The 18,114-nt window shown below is 39.4% G+C and overlaps 1 protein-coding gene across 31 annotated transcripts in view; it reads right to left on the minus strand.

The window, feature by feature from the left end:
- The window catches only part of Dlg1 (discs large MAGUK scaffold protein 1), a 190,945-nt gene that overhangs the window by 116,862 nt on the left and 55,969 nt on the right, over positions 1-18,114 (minus strand). For 22 of the 31 annotated variants that reach the window (XR_005490977.2, XR_005490974.2, XR_005490975.2 and 19 more), the window contains one exon: positions 11,009-11,173. Coding sequence is in view for 27 of the 31 variants with exons in the window: in NM_001393734.1 (NP_001380663.1) it covers positions 11,009-11,173 (165 nt within the window). In the remaining 4 variants the exon portion in view is untranslated. Of the gene's footprint in view, positions 1-49; positions 5,212-11,008; positions 11,174-18,114 lie in introns of those variants that run through there. The other 9 variants (XM_063270303.1, XM_063270302.1, XM_039088025.2 and 6 more) reach the window with 1 other exon arrangement.

Here is an 18,114-nt window from a genome sequence, read left to right on the forward strand (position 1 = left end):
AATATGAATATAAATATACTGAAAATAATTTCAACAAGTGTCATGTTACCTGGGTGGAGCTGGTGGCTACCGAGATGCAGTCAATAAAGCTGTGTCTTCGAGTGAAGAATGCAACTATCTGCTGCCAGCGTGAAGGCTCTGGCTCAGCCTGCAGCTCGTCTGACGAGCCCTTCTTTGCCCAGTGCTTCTGCTTAGGGCCTACTGAGCCATGGCTAGAGCTAGCATTGCCTCCTCGACTGGCGCGAGAGTACAGAAGTGTGTTGTTTCCGAAAATGTAATTCATCTCTGCAGCCCTGCAGGTGGTTGCCAGGCAGTCTGACTTCTCTACCAGCTGCTGAGTGGTGAATGATCGGTGAGAACTGCAGCTAGAATTACAGCAGCATCACTTGTAGATCAGGGAAATAAAAACCTTGAGAAATGATGCTCATTTTCTCTGCAGTTTCTTCCTATGACCGAGCCTGTATCTTCCTTCTGTACCTGTTAGCTGTATAGTGGCTGAGTTTATTTTTGCAGACAGAAAAAGACGACATAAGGTGGATTTCTCTCTCGTGATTATTTTTTCACCAGCGTCTGCAGGAACCAAAAGCTGTTCTTTTGTTAGCTGAGAACTAGACCCGGACTGAAATCCAGGAAGTGAGGTCGATTAGCAGGTAAAGAAGGATGTTATAAACACTGGGCTACCAGGACCCTTTGGGGATGACTGCTTTAACGCATTGGGTGGAGAAAGCCCGGGTTACTAAGTTTCAATCGGCATAGAGTAAAACCCAATGGCATCTTCACTGCTTACATAAATAATAAATATGAACTGAATTTTAAATAAAAGGTTTCTTTTGCTAACAGCTCTGATTGTTAAAGTAATTTCATTAAAAGAATATCTGCTATTCACAAATTTTGTAAATGTAAGAATGTAAGAATGTAAGAATTCACAAATGTAAGAATGAATCTTACATTATTTAGCACTGGTTTTCAAATTGTTTTTAAGATACCATGTGTGGAATTCTGAGGATCTAATATGTTTATAATATAGCAAAATCATTTTAATCTAATCATTTAAATTAATCATGTATTAATTTCTAATGCTTTAATTACTGAATCTAGAACAGATTAATCGGAAAAGTACATAAATGGCCACTGTAACTTTTATATTAAAAAGAACTGTTAAGAAGTAATCAGCACTGTCCTTCTAGTATATAATAATCATTAAAGTTACAAGATTATGAGTTTAAAATATACAAAAGAACACCAATGATTCCCTTTTTCCCCATAAAACACTGTATAAATACTACTCTGCTCATGAAGTAATGCTGCTTGATTTCTAAATTAATGAGCATTTTCAAAAAAAAAAATCAATATTTTTCCTGTATTTTTTTTATCATAGTAGTTAATCTTAGGATTGCCTGATGTTTAATATAAAATCTCTAAATGCTTCAGTGTGTGTGTGTATAAGCCACACGTACGCAAGTGACAAGGAAGGCCAGAAGAGGGCATCAGAGTATCAGTTCCTGGGAGCTGTAGCTGCAGGTGCTTGGAAACTGTCTGTTATGGATGCCTGAACTCCTCAGCTCAGATCCTCTGGAGGAATAGCACATGCTCCTAACCACTGAGACACCTCTCTAGCCCCCATGGAGTGCTGGTTAAAAAGCCCCCTAAGTAACTCTTAACACCCTCAAGTTTAAGAAGCAGATTCTGAGGTACAAGCCATGCTATGCTGTATTAGTATATGTTACAATATATGTCCGTTGACAACGTATACATGAACAAAAGTGCTACTTGATAATAATGGAAACAATTCTTCGTCCTGTATGAATACATTATACACTCCAGGCCCAGTCACAGCATTTTTGAGATGTGGACAGAAATCTCTTATGTCTGTACTTCCAGGCAGGAGTGAAAGGTAACCTACTAGACACGGTATTACAGGCCACACCTTGAGTCCACTGCAAATCTGACTCAAGATGAAAAGATGTCTATACTATCTCATTGAAACCTTACCTAAGACATTCCCTAAAGAGCAGAGACCCATGTGGAATCCATTCTCAGGGATAAGACACCATCCCAGAGGGAGATTAGAGCAAAGGTCGGTGTTTATTTTCAAGGACTAGGAAACTAGCTTGCAAACTGTGGTTCTAAAGAGATTATTCTACTAATGTTCAATAAAGGAATATATGAAAACATTAATAGGTGATATAGATCTAAGAATCTTCTTTGAAGAAACAAATAAGACCTCCTAAAAAACAAAGTGATATTATGGTCCAGGAAGTTAATAACGAACTCATTAATACAGTCCATATAGAGATTATAGTCATTAGTTTGATTCCAAAATGTGTGTGTTTGTTTTGATTCCAAAACAAAACACTCTAGTTTCGATACAGGCCTTGATATTATGGATTATGACAAGGACACTGAAGACAAATACTAAATGCAAAGCCTCCTCCCTCAAATTGCAAACAGTATCAATACAGACACAAGAATAATCCTTCAGTGTACACAGACTCATCCTAGAAAGTCACAGAGCTTGGGTACAATTCAAAGTGGAGAGACCACTCCATTCCAAGTTTCTCCAAAGCCCAACTAAATATGTTATAATATAAAAAATCCCCATTCAATCTATTTACTATACAACTTCCTAATTCTCAAAAAGCTGCTCTACAAAAACAAATTTCTTGTTATCCAAAGAACAGAATTCTAGGCTCTAGATGGGTCACTGACTGCAGGACGGGTCACTGACTGCAGGACGGTGCATGCACACAGATCAGTGCAACACCAAACACTGTGACTGTCAGACCACAGCTGGGTCGAGGGATGCATTTGCTTTACAGGAGCCTCACTCTACAACAAAGCTGAGAGATTAACCCCACTACAACAAATTAAGTTCATTATAGAAAAATCTGGAAAGCTTGCTTGGAATCATGAGTAAAAGTAATATGCTATCTAAAACAACCCACAAAAATAACTGCTCTTAACCTCTTAGGATTTACAGAAATTAACATTTTACACAGTTTCACTTTTCCTTTAAAATTATTTATTCATATGTTTTTGTGACTCTAGTCTGTCACATGTGTGCTGGTGCCTATGGAGGCCAGAATAGAGGGCTTTGGGTCCACTAGAACTGAAATTACAGGTGGTTGTATCACCTAATGTGGATACTGGGAACCAAACACAATTTCTCTGGAAAAGCACCAAGTGCTCCTAATTACTGAGCAATCTCTCCACTAGAATTCCACACTAGCATTCTAAACTCAACAACTAGAGAAAGCTTAATTTAGTGAAGCAAAGTACACATACACATACATGTGATGGCTACTCTTGGCAGTCAACTTAACTATATCTGGGATTGACGAAAGCCTAAACTGCTGGGCACAAGTGCAAGAAAATCTTCTTGACTAAGTCATTTGAAGTAGGAAGACCCATCTTCTGTGATAGCAGCCTATATAAAGGACATGGAAGAAGTAAGGTTTTGCTCTCTGTCTGCTTGCTCTCGCTTCTAACTGTCAAGTTCATTCCTTCACTGAAGGGCCTACTTCTTCAGGATTCTGATATGCACTCAAGACAAGCTGAGATGGTGAGCCATATGGACTGAACAACTATTGGATTCTTGGACTTTTGTCAGGAAACAGCTATTGTTAGAACAGCTGGACCATAGCTTTGTAAGATATCTGTCTATTGAGATAGATATATAATGTAAGACTTCTATGTAAGATATATGTTATATAACATATAAATACATCTATTCATTCTAGCAGTTCTGCTTCTCTAGAGAAACTAGACTAATACAATATGCATGTATGCACATGTATGTGCATGTGCACAGACACACATATTGAATCAATGTTTCACTATGTACCCCTAGCTGAACTGGAACTCCTGGAAGACCTTGAACTCATAAAGAGCTGCCTTCCTCTGTCCCTAGAATTAAAGTGTTGGGATTAAAGGTGTGCACCACTACACCCAGCAAAGTATATATTTAATGGTCATTATGCAATACTTGAACATCATAAGCTTGGGAGTGTAATAGACGTTTTATAATACAGAACATTTAACAAGAAGTAAAGATAGTTCAAAATTATACAGATAATAAGTCCTTGATTATTTGCAAACATATTTCCAAACTTACAAATAAACCCAGAAGCCTTTTAAGTATAATTACAATACCACATATTAAGTAATTTTAGTGAACAAAGAATGCTATTTATTTAGAAAAGTGAGCAGACAGACAGACAGACAGACACAGACACACACACACACACACACACACACACACACACACACCACTCTCATGTATGTAAATCCATTCTGTGTGGGCACCATCTAGTGGCCAAACTGTATACAAATTCTATGGTCTTAGTTTAATGCCACCCCAACAAGAAGTGGAAAATATGAAAAATTCTTGGTCTGAAGGAATGGCTCAGTTTAGGAGCATGTTCTATTCTTTCAGAGAATCCAAATTAGAGTCCTGGTGCTCACATCTGGTATTTTACCATTACCATAACTCCAGCTCCTGGAGATCCCTGGCTGTGTGTGTGTGTGAGCATGTGCGTAAGCGTCAGTCTGTCTCTGTCTCTCTGTGTGTGTGTGTGTGTGTGTGTGTGTGTGCGTGTGTGGTGTGTGCCTGTGTGTGTGCATGCATAACCTGACATAAGAACACATACATTTAAAATGAAAAGTCCAATGTCTATGTTCTATAGTTATAAAAATGAGCCAATTTCAAATTGTGTATTACTTATTTGAAACAGAAAGTATATTCCTATAGCATTCAGTAAAAGAAGGAAGTGTGTGACTGTGACTTCCTTTGCAATATCCTCACGACTGCTGTGTAAGATGTATGCAGGTAGGAGTGAACTGGTTTAGGGTCACCCTTCTTCATCTTCTCTTCAAGTTTCTTCTACGAATACTTGCATTGCTCATACAAGTTTAAATGACACTTTCCCCACCATTAAAGAAAATCATATGAATCATTTTGTTTACCCATGTCATTACAATTTCCCATGTATATGGCAAGTGCCCGCCTTTGTCATTTCACCTAACATTGGACCAATTTTAAGGCTGAATTTGTGTTTATTTTACTTTCTGACTACTTTTCTTAGATCTTAACTCATTGTTTTAAGAATTTTGTTGTTGTTGTTGTTTTGTTTTTTCCCTAGAGCTGGGGACCGAACCCAGGGCCTCAAGCGCTCTACCACTGAGCTAAATCCCCAACCCCGTTTTAAGAGTTTTGATACTGGGGCTGGGGATTTAGCTCAGTGGTAGAGCGCTTACCTAGGAAGCACAAGGCCCTGGGTTCGGTCCCCAGCTCCAGAAAAAAAGAAGCAAAAAAAAAAAAAAAAAAAAAAAAAAAAAAAGAGTTTTGATACTATGGTTAATCCCTGAATTTATCCACTATGTCCTTTTAATTCATACCGGGATTGTTTTCTCAGCATTCTATTACTAAATTCTTTATTGAGACTTTCCCCAACACTACTAGCCAGAAAGTATCCTCTCCAGGTTTTTAAATTCGTACCCACCTCTCAGTCCTAAGTGCTGGGACTAAAGTCATCTGCCACTACCACCCAGCTAACCCTGGACTTACGTGTGAACTAAATAAACCATCCTGCAGGGTAAGATCTGCCCACGACTGAGCCAGTAGCAGATGACTGTTTGGGGTGGGGTGACCCAACTATTCTGTAATTGGATGAGACCTGCTCCAAAAGAGGGAATTCATAACTCAGAATGTAATTCTGGACAATAACCCCTGGCTACAAAGGCATAGGTCTTTTGTTTACCTACACTGACATAGTGTCAAACTATCTTCTATATACATTTTTATAACCATAGATAAATGCTATTACCTTCAATCAGAGAAGCTTCTCTTAGCAATGAACAGTGGTGAATGCAAGACTCTTGGCTGCTTACAGTGCTGAAAACAAGGAATACTTGTGTGGTCAGCCCTCAACAGGATGTCTGTTTTTCATTCTTTTTTATTATTGCATTTTTATTGTGTATATGTGTGTCATGGTGCATATGTGGAGCTCAGAGGGAAACTTACAGAAATTGGTTCCAGGTATCAAATTTGGGTCACAAGGCTTGGCAACAGCACCTTTACCCACTGAGTCATCTTGGTGGCTCTAAAGAAGGCCCTTATAACCCCCATCCAAAGTTCAAGGAATACTAAAGCAAAGGGCATGGAAACAAAGTAAAGGCCAGAAGATAGGGAAAAGGGTTGTAAAAATGCTGTCTCTTAGACAGGGCCCAGCTATTGCAAACAGGAACTCACAGATGCTGTGGTTATCTGCACTGGGCCCAGATAAGAGTGGACTTGTCAATAACCAACCAAGGATGGGGGAGGGAATCATTGAGGTCTGTCCGTACCTGATGAACTAATTAATTAGCTACTGATAAATTGGAGGACAGAAATCGCTGTCTTCACTTGTGTACCCACTAGTAATCCTGCTTCGTTCCACTGAATAATTCTAAACCCATGGTAGGTCAAAAAAAAAAACAAAATAAAAAGATACAAACATGGGAAAGGGACTTAAAGAGGAGAGAGGTGCCAACAAGGGTTAGGGGTTAGGAGTAATCAAAATGCAATATATAGCTGTGTGATACTGTCAAATAATAAACCCATTCTGGGTGGTACAAATTCCTTAAATGTTTTCGTTCATTACAAACCACAATACTGTAAAGATAGAAAAGGTCCCTGCATTGGCTTCTTTCTTTTAAAGAGGTTGTTAATCTCAATTAAACATGATATTTTATATAAGTTATACTTCACTGCTAAGTTCCTTATAACATTTATCCCTTTAGAAACTATCAATTTTAAGTTTTATAAATTTTTACTTTCTAATGAAAAGCTGAAGGAACTCAAATAATTTTACTTAATATTTTTATCTACTTTTACTCTATTTCATCCCTCAGACAAGTACTTCATAAGATAACCACCACAATAATCCATATAGAAAGGAAAAGCAGAAGAAATCCTCCAAACTATTTTTAAGTTGCAATTATATCAGAACACACTCTGTCAAATATCGAGAGCTTATTAAAATATTATTATAATTTTTACTCACTAATCTGACCTCTGGGAATCTACCTTAAAGAAATGGCCCCATACATCTTTATTTACAAAGATTTTTCAGTACATCATTATTCACCCTAATAAAAAAAAGGAAGCAGAAAGAACCCCTACCTGACCAGAGGCTACCAGAAGATAGGGTACCCAGCTGTGGACTTCCCCACTCTCTTGGTGCCCCTTCCCTTGGTGCTATCCCCAATGCCCCCTCCTCCTTCCTCATTGTGTCCCCGAATGCAACTTGGGCAGACACTTCCTGCCAGCTATCAGGCCACACCAGCCAGGAGACCAAAGAGGAATGGAAGCCAAGGAACAAAACATCTACCCAGCAAAGACAAACTCAGAAATTGATTCCTAGACCTAAAATCACTTCAAACCAGTGTTAAGAAAACAACTGACAACAGCCAAGACAATATGTCATCACCAGGGCCCAGTTATCCCACCATGTCAGGTCACAAATATTCCAATATAGCTAAAAGACAAGAAAAAGACTTTAAAACCAACTTTATGAAGATGATGTGGGTTTTAAAAAGGCAATGAACAAATTCTTCTTTAAAGGGGAGGGTGAGCAAGAAAGCCAGGATAAAACAAACAGTTGAAGGGAATGATGGAACTGTTAAAGATGAAAATGGAAAACAGAATGAGAACACAAAGTGAGGGAATTCTGGAAATCAAAAAAAAAAAAAAATCTAGGTGAGGGAACAGGAACTACAGAATAGATAAAAGAGAGAATCTCAGTCGTCGAAGATACAATAGAAGAAATAAATATATCAGTCAAAGAAAATGTTAAATCTAAAAAATTCCTGACACAAAACATTCAGGAAATCTTTTACACTATGAAAAGACCAAGCCTAAAAATAATAGGAATACAAGAATTCCAGGTCAAAGACCCAGAATATATTTCCAACAAAAATCACAGAAGAAAATTTTCCTAACGTAAATAAGAAGATGCCTATAAAGGTTTAAGAAATGTACAGGATCCTAAGAGATTGGAGAATATAAAGTTCCCTGCCACATAATAATCAAGACACTAAAATACAGAGCAAAGAAATAATGTTAAAAGCTGCAAGGGAAAAAGAGCAAGTAACAAATAAAGGCACATCTATCAGAATTATTCCTGACTTCTCAATGGAGACTCTAAATGCCAGAAGGGCCTGGGCAGATGTGCTACAGACTCTAAAAGATCACATATGCCAGCCCAGACTGCTATACTGAGCAAAATTCTCAATCACCACAGATGGAGAAAACGAAAAAAGATATTCCATCCTTGGCAATGGGTATCAGTCAGGGGCAGAGCAGGTGCCGTCCACTGTTCATCCTAGCTTGATGCCTGACTTGGTGGACAAAGCTGTCTTATGCCTAGGACTCATAAAAATCAAATCAAATCTAGACAGCATCATGCAGGAGGAGGAAGACAGGGAACTGGGACCGACATGCCACCCAGAACAGCCCTCTAGTGCACAGCACAGTGGTCAGTCAGCTCAGGGGAATGCCATACCTATGTGGTGGTCAGACAAGAGAGAAAGTGAAGTGGAGTGCCTGGAGCGTTATGGAGAGAGGAAACTGGAGCCCCAAAGCTGCAGAGGAGTAGCCTGTAATGAGTGGCCAGCCCTGCCATTTTGGGCCATGGTAAGGCCCTAGCCCAAGCCACCACTGAGTCCATGGCTACATACAGATGCAGGGGTCGGTGTTAATGTCCCTGACTCATATTACCAATAGAGAACATGAGGGCATGAGTGTGGGAGAGCTGACCCTGTCACTCCTCTGTGGGGTGGCACACGCGCAGAAGTGATGCTCCCACCTCTTAACACCTCCAACAATCAGAAAAGTTGCCCACAGGACCATGAGTTAAGGAGGACCTTGCAGGAATCAGGAGGCTGGGCCCTGCATCCTGGCTGTACAGCACAGCAGAGTTGACTCTGGTGAGCCAGAGCACAGCTGAGCCAGCTCTGAGGGTGAGACTTGGGAGAGCTGGCCCCACCACTTTTCCACTGTAAGGTGGCATAGGTGGGGGGTGGGGGGTGTGATCGTCCCTTCCTCTCTTCAACAACAGCAGTAATTGGAAGAGCTAACCCTGAAGTCATGAGAGGGAGAAAGTTTGCCCTGCCCTCTCACTGGCTGTAGCACTCAGAAGAGGGGGAACTGCCTAGGCAATACAGTAGAGCTGACTCTGGAGGTGTGGGTGAGCTGGCCTGAGGGCCTGGGAGCAGGAGATCTGACCTTGCCTCCTGCCATTCGGCATTCGGTGGTCTAGTTGGAGCAGTGCTGGAGAGCTCTCCTTGGTGATGCTGATAAGGGAGAGTTGTCAGGCTGACCAGCAGCTATGGCCCAGGCCCAGATCTAGGGCCTGAATTGGTCCTCCCCAAAATCTCTATCATCTATTAATGGTTGGGACACATGAAAAGGTCAGTCCCACTGTTCCAAAGCTTCAGGATCTCCATGGCACAGGGCAACAACAGGGTAACCGGGAGTCTCAATGAGGATCCAATATTGATGGTGTCACAGATGCCAGGGATCTCAAATGAGATCAATGACTCACTGCAATGAACATTTGTAAATGAAGATCTGTGGACAGGTATGCACTGTGGGACACACTGTGATACATACTACAGCTGCCACAATGAGATGTTTTCTATGAGTTGGGTTTTGTTGTTGTTGTTGTTTGTTTTATTTTGGGAGGAGGTTGCAAGGGCAAAGAGCGGATATGAGGGGACAGGGAGATGAGCAGGACTGAGGCACATGGTGTGAAACTCAAAATGAATGAATAAAAAGTTTTAATAAAGTCAAATTTAAATATGTATCTACAAATCCAATCCTACAGAAGGTAGAAGGAAACTCCGACCCAAGGAGGTTAGTTATACCCATGAGAACACAGGAAACCAATCTCACACCAGTAAAACCAAAAGGGAGCACACACATGCATCCACTACCATAGCTGTCATCCTAGAGATGCAGGGATGCTTCAACAGGAAACCCAGTCAGTGTGAACACCATATACACAAGCTGGAAGGAGGAGACCTATAACCCTAGTAGCACTCAGAGGGCTGAGATAGGACTCCTCAAGATCCCAAGTCAGTTTGTATTACAGAAAAAAGAAAATAAATGGTCTTTAAACAAATACTTGGAATAAACAAAGGGTTGCTACCAGAATTGGGGGTCAGGGAGCAGAAAACAACAACAACAAAAAACAAATAAACAAACAAAAACCTATCTGGTCCAAATTATGATCCATAGGGGAAAAAAAAAAAAAAAAACAAGCAAAAACCCTATGTAGGCAAGTCACACACCATGACGCCTGGCTGATGAGTAAGTCTATCCCGGCCCAGTGATAAATGGGACATGTACATTCAAGTCACAATGAGATACCATTTCAAAATCAAGAGAAAATTAAGAACACCATGTATTTATGAGAATACAGACCAATTAAAGTCTTGAATCTTGCTTTTGAAAGTGAAGATTATACAAATATTATAAAGTATTTTGGCATCATTAATCAAGAGGGCAAGTATTTAGGTTGTCTCTGCTTTTATCTAGCAATAACCTGAAAATAATTCAATACCAATTAAGGGAGAGAAAAATTCTGAATGCCTATAAAACAAAAAAATCTAGATTGTGAAATCAAGTAATAAATTATAGAAATATGTTGCAGAAAAGTGCAAATTAATGTTCAAAATACACAAAACATTTATTTTAAGTCTAAATATGTAGAACTTTGAGAAAAGGTAAACATCAAAACAGGATTGTGACTGTTTATGAAAAGACACAACCAAGAAAATTCACATGCGAGAGTTCACAGATGTTAATCAAGTTTTTAAAAATGAATTTGAAATACCAATGAACAGCATGAAATTCTTTGAAATTATAAAAACTAAAACCAACCAGAGTGGGGAATTGATGTGAACTTGAACAAAAGCAGCATGAAAACCACAGCGGTAAGAGAAATAACAAACGGTTATACCCTACCTTTATGGGTGAGATATGAGAGTGAGAGACAAACCCGTGGACATTCTCAATCTCTGACAGGCTCTTCTCCGAGACGTGAACCAGCTCCGGACCCAGCACCTCATTTGGGACTTGCGGGGAAATCCGCTCTGAAGGCAGCACCTCTTCGTCCTGATACCGGTATTTCTGTGAAGAAAACTATTAAATATGAAGAAACCCCAAAACTAAAGGAATGTAACTTAAAAATGGTTTTTATAACTATTCAAATATTAAATATAAAAGTAATTACAATGTAAAAGTATTTAGTATCGCTTAATACATAACATTTGAGAAAAACAAGATTCCATTTTAAAGTTGTGATAAAGGTTTTTTGAAAAATTACAATAGAAACCTAAATATTAATTTGCCCGTTTCTTTCTTATCCAGTGCTAAAAGGAAGCTGTTTGAATGAAGTCAGCATGAAAATCTGCTTATTTAACTAAATTGGTCTGGTTCCTTGTCCAGTTAACTTGCATATAAAAGAAAATAAACCAGTCAGCCATTTCAATTTGGAACTAAACATTAGACCAGCAGAAAATAACATTTTCCTTTACCAAACAAAGTAATCTTAATCACTTGTGTGCACCTGGTTGGACACATACATGCCCGTGTGTGCGCGCATGTGCACACGCGCACTCATGTGTACACACAAACACACATACACACACACACACAACACACCTCTTTTCTACGCAATCTTTATTTGTTTGAGATGGGGGTCTCACTCTGTACCCCTGGCTGTCCTAGAACTCACTACACAGACCAAGCTGGCCTTCAACTCACAGAGACACAGAGATCCATCTGACCCCAGTGCTAGTATTAAAGGTGTGTTGGTCACACCCAGCCCTATGTAATGTATTTTTAAAAGACTAACCTTCAAAAACAAATTTACTTCACACCATAAAAAAAATAAATTATAGTAATAGAAACTGGAAAAGAAACATGGTGCATTTTTCAACCCAAGCTATGTCTGTTCTCTACAACAAGTCAATACAAAATAAAAGACTCTCAGATTACTCAAAAATAAACATAACAAGAAAAAAAATCAGTTATAACAGGAAAAGAAAAAGAACAATTCTCAAACTGGTCACTCTTAAAACTATTTGAGAAGAACAGGGAGCAAACACAAATAAGTACGTGCTTAATAAGCAGAAAGGAGTTAGCATGAGACTCAGCATGAAAACTTCATCAGGTTATACTATGAGCCTTTCTGGACGGCAGTCTGGCAATGATTCAAAAGCTCTGAAAATGTTTCTCTGCCTAGTAATTCCACTTCTGGACATCAGCCTGAGGAACACTATCAAGGATACACTTGCAGAAGAATGAAACTAAATTTGTATTTCTCACCCTAGACATACAGAGAGAAAGAGAGAGAGAGAGAGAGAGAGAGAGAGAGAGAGAGAGAGAGAGGGAGGGAGGGAGGGAGGGAGGGAGGGAGAGAGAGAGAGAGAGAGAGAGAGAGAGAGAGAGAGAGAGAGAGAGAGAAGCACTTTACAACAGCTTTAAAAAGATCTCCAACTTAAATGTCCATTCTCAGAGGAATGGCCAAAAGCAGTGCATGCGCACACGCACACCGAGAACTCGTGTTATAAAGGGAAGTTCTGTTTACAGAAAAATGAATGCACCTGGAGATAATCATTAGGTGAATAGAGTCAGCCTCAGAAGCATAAACGGTGCATGTTTTATGTCATTTGTGGGTTTCAGACTTCATGTAAATACTATGTAAACATGGTATGGAAGTAGGAAACAAAGGTGACAGTGTGGAGAGGGGAAGTATAGGGAAGGATGTTGCTGTATAGGAGAAATGCACTCCAAGAACATGATATACCTGTATGAAAATGTCTTTATGTTAGCCAGTATCATTTTCAGTGTAAAAACAGAGCAGAGCAACAACAAAAAGAAACAGTGTCAATACAGAACATAAATACTGGCCTAGCAAGATATGCCCCCAGTCCAACAGAGGTATGACTGCTGTCATCGACAGTAACCAACTGCTCCTCACTGGACTTAAAGTTTGCTTTACAAGATGGAACCTATGCCTCATACAGGTGTCCAGGCCACAGTCTCTAGGGAAGAACCTAATACTATTATCAATAAACCACAATGTTAAGTCCTTATTAGCATACACATACTCATCAGAGAATGTTCTTTTGTAGTATGTATGTAGATACATAACTCAGTTGAGAGGAAGTAAAATCTAAATACTCATGACTGATACAATACAAAGAAGAAGCCATATTTGCAACTTTAAAGGCACTCCATAACTGTACTTTTAGGAGAGATATATCCACAAGGACCCTGATTTTAGGGTAGTTTTAAAAAAACATTTTTTTGAAAGTACCTGTTAATAGATTCTCCCTGCCCCTGCCAAAAGAATTAAGTAAACTCATCATAGGGAATTCTATATAACTTAAATTAGGTTAAAAAATAGGAAATCTGAAGATAAAAAAGTCATATAGGAGGGTTGGGGATTTAGCTCAGCAGTAGAGCGCTTGCCTAGCAAGCGCAAGACCCTGGGTTCGGTCCCCAGCTCTGGGGAAAAAAAAAAAAGTCATATAGGTACATAAGTAAAACTATAAATAAATACACAGCTTGAACATTTTAAAGCAAAAAAAAATATAGAATAAGTATATAGATGTGTGTATTCATGCCCATGAATGTAGATTAAAGGAATTAACAATAACAAATAAATTAGTTCATTCTGAAAGGTCAGATAGGTTGGGGATTTAGCTCAGTGGTAGAGCGCTTGCCTAGCAAGCGCAAGGCCCTGGGTTCAGTCCTCAGATTGGGGGGGGTGGGGCGCAGATAAATCACTTTAAATACTGTTTTCTAGCTACATTTTAATGTATATCTTTTCGCTTGATCGTTTTTTAATTATTCATTTTTAAGATTTGTTTATTTTTCATTTATATGTATTAAGTGTGAGTTGCCTGAATTTATCATGTTTGTAGTTCCCTCAGGGCCAGAGGAAGGAAATGGATCCTCTGGACTGCTGTCAGCTGCCATGTGGGTGCTAGGAACCCAACCTAGGTCCTCTTAACCACTAAGCCACCTAATGGTGTATTCTTTTATCACGAGACACAAATATCTAGTTATTTCTTTCTGTGATATTAGTTCCTCTTGATTATTAATGCTTGAAACAAAACACTCCTGAAAAAGGTCTGAGAAGTGATGACGAGCTAATCTTTTCACAACACATATAAAACCTACACTTCATCATTATTTGCTTATTTGCTAGCATGATACACATAGGAGTGACAGGAGAAATGCCTAAATGTTTCTTTCTCTGAGAAGATTTCAATACATACGAGTTGTTTACCTCCCTCTAAACATGACCCATATAGCCATAAATATCTCACCTTGCTCCCTACCCCCACTTCCAAATTTTCAAGCAGATCTTAATGTCATATGAAATTGCAAGGGACCAAGAATAGCCAAAACAAATCTTTGAACATCGGAATGAAGGAAAGTAACTCATACCTCCTGATTCTAAATGTCAATATAGAGATATTCACAAAAAGTGGGTTGGGGATGTAGGTCAATTAGTAACATCCTTCCCTAGCCTCCTGCCTTCATGAAGTAAGGTTCAATCCCCAGCACTGTGTAAACTGAGAGTGTCGGTGCACACCTGTAATCCCAGGAGCCTGAGCTGGAGACTCAGAAAAGGAACTGGAGCTGTAGAGATGGTTTAGTGGTTAAGAGTGCTTGCTGGACAATCGTGTGGACTAGAGTTTAGCTCCAGTATCAGTATCACAAGCAAAGCTTCTCACAAACATCTGAAACTCTGTCACCATGGGATCTGACACCCTCTTCTGACCTTAGTCCATGCTCACCATGCTCCAGCTGGCCAGAGTCCCTTCACCCATATCAATCATTAATCAAGAAAATGTCACCACAGACTTGCCTACAGGCCAATCTGATAGCCAATTCCTCAACTGACACTCTCTCTTCCCATATGACCTTGTGTCAACTGATAACAAAAACAAAAAACACACACACACACACAACAACAACAACAACAAAAAACAAAACCCCTATATTAAGAGTAAGTCTACATGTTATAAAACTGCATTTATAAGAAATGTTCACAATAGGCAAACCCATATATCCAGAAAATAGACATTTGCCCAGGACAGGGGACAGGAATCAACTGCTAGTGTCTATGAAACCTTTCTGTGCACAATGAAAACATTCTAGAATAAATGACAGAAGTTACAGGACCTTCTGTGCACAGAATGTATTCTCTACAAGGGTAAATCCACCTGGTGAGACTCTCAGTCTAGACTGCAGGGCACTTTCCCTTTCCTAGTGACACGGCGTAGCAACAGTTTTCATAGTTGCCTCTACTTCCTTTCATTTACCTTTGAATAGTCAGCAGCTGACAGTATAAACGAAGATACTGCCATGTGCTCTTATGATGGATGTGCCTACTATATATCACAAAATACTCCATGATACAATCCTTACTTAATAACTATATGGATGAAAATGCTGCATTTCTTTTTTGTCCTTAATTATTCACTCACCTTTCTTTGAATTTGAGTAAAATTTAGTGTTGACATGTGAAAACTTGAAAGTCTCAAATTATATAATCAAATTAATGATAGAGCATTTATTCATGTTCTGGTCAGTAGTTGTGCAATGTCCATGTTGTTATTGGAGGTGTATATCAAAGAATTACACACTCTTACGTGACTGTCTTTGAAAAGGCTGCTGTTATATTAGTATTTAATTATTTGTAAACTCAGCCTTAAGCTTGAGTGAGCTAACAAAGTCAATCAGCCAGACTGTTCGAATCTATACTGTGAGGTTTTTGTTTTCCTTCCAAGGAGGAAGGAGTAGTCCAGGCAACTATATGAGATAGGGACCTACTCCACCTAATGACCTTTAATTGAGAAAAAAAAAAAAAAAAAACCAAACATCCAAAGCCCCATCGGAGTATTTAAGGCTATGAAGAAGACAAGGAAGGAGTCACTGAGCTACAGGAACAATAGCTCTTCGTGTGTGTGTGTGTGTGCGTGTGTGTGTGTGTGTGTGTGTGCGCGCGCGCGCGCGCACACACACGCACAAAGGCCAAGGGAGAGCATCCAATCTCCTACTCTGTCACTCTCCACCTTACTCTCTTGCCACAGGGCTCCAACTGAACCCAGAGCTAGGCTGGCAGCCAGCAAGGACCAGCGACTCTTGTCTCCACCTCTGCAGCCGCTGAGATCACAGATACCTGCACACGACAGCGCCCAGTTTTTCACCTCAGCGCAGGGATCTGAACTCCAGTCCTTCTGCTTGCACAGCAGGTGCTTTACCCACTGAGCCATCTCTCCAGTGCCATGAATGGTTTTTGAAAATCACATATTTACTGCAAAGCTATACTATTAATATGTATAAAATACCTACTAATCCATTTATAACCATAACTAAGCACCATGGTTACAGCTGAAATATAAAGATACCTTTTAAAGTATTTTTGTTATTAAGAATATACTCCAGAAAACTTGCTGTATGATTGTGAAGTACTCACACAGCTAACTTCCTAAGGGAATCTTAAGCTGTGATGTCTGCCTAGTCTGCTTTTAGCTGCTATGAGAAAACTGACCTAAACCAGCTTTGGTGTAGGAGGAATTTGGTTACACCTCCACACCACAGTCCATCACTGAGGGAAATCAGGGCAGGCACTCAAGCCAATTAGAGGCATGAGCGGTGCATGGTACATGACCAAAGATGAAACTGGTCATTTTGTACACAGTGGAGGCTGATGCTGTCAGGGACAACTGATTGGACAGTTCTGTGCTTCCCAAGCTCTATGTCAAACTACATTACTGTACGAGCAGGGTGGGCAGGAATTGATCTCAGGAAGCCTGGAACAACCAAACACCCCACTGTGATTTAGAGCTGCTGCTCCCGCCACTGCGCGCCACGGCCTCTACCAAAGCCCATGTAAGGAACTAGCTTCCAAAGAAAGGGCAGAAGAAAAACCATTTGGGAAAAATAAAGTGGAATTTTAAAAGTACATTACAGTTTAAGTATTATACTTATATGCTGGGAGAAAAGATTTACTTTCTATTATTCTTTCAGGCTGTCTCTGGTCAGCAAAATTTATAGGACTATTCACCTCTAAAAAGTAGGGTGCTTGTACACTTAACATTTTACCTGAATTTCTTTTACCACAAAGCTTTAAATAATAAGTTCTGAACTTATACGAACACATCAGTGAAAAATGTAATTCGTGTATTTGTAGTCTGTATATAGTCTCTTGTCAACATATAGTTTACTATTCCAACACTCTGGGAAAGCAGTCTTTAAAAATGCTAACGATAAAGTTAAGCCTCTCACGTGATGATACTAGTCAACCTACATTCTTTTTCACTTCCAACATTATTGAAGTATTTTTTATTATTCAAGTATAACTCAGATGCCCTTTCAAAGTGTCTTTATTATACATGCCCATAAGACATTTTTAATACAATATTTTCTTCACTTTCCCGCTAGAGGGCCACCAAGAATCCTAAATGGCATTCTGTGCCTACCACAGAATGGATAAAAGTGATGAGGTTTTGAAGAGGGATTCAGCACTCACAGAGAATAATGGACTAACTGTGGAATTCCTCTTCTAAACCGCTTAGAATGATCCATCTGACGAGGACAGCCTTGTAGAGACACTTTATACAACCCACAACATATAATCAGCTTAAATTTTAAGAAGGAACTATTTCTACTGATTAACTTTTTACATTGAAAAACAATACTTTCAATAATTAACAACCCCCCTACAAACATCCCATTGTACACAACACTTGAAGAAAAGCCTAAAACCCAGAGAAACATAAATGTAGCCTGAGTGCTCCAAGCCAACAAAGGGACTTTCTGCTGGCTCACAATTAAACGCCCAACCAAAACAAACACATTAATAAAACGCTTCCTTATTAGCCATTTCTACTACCAATTTAAGATATACTCATATCATAAACTGGAAAGCTTCACAGTTCTTCAAAAACTAAAGAAAAATTATTTAAAATTATTTCTGGGGTAAGCAAGATTGCTCAGAACCTGGTGACCTGAGACCCTAAAACTCACAAAATAGGAGAACTGAC

This window comes from Rattus norvegicus, chromosome 11 (assembly GCF_036323735.1).
Source record: "Rattus norvegicus strain BN/NHsdMcwi chromosome 11, GRCr8, whole genome shotgun sequence".
Lineage (NCBI taxonomy): Eukaryota > Metazoa > Chordata > Mammalia > Rodentia > Muridae > Rattus > Rattus norvegicus.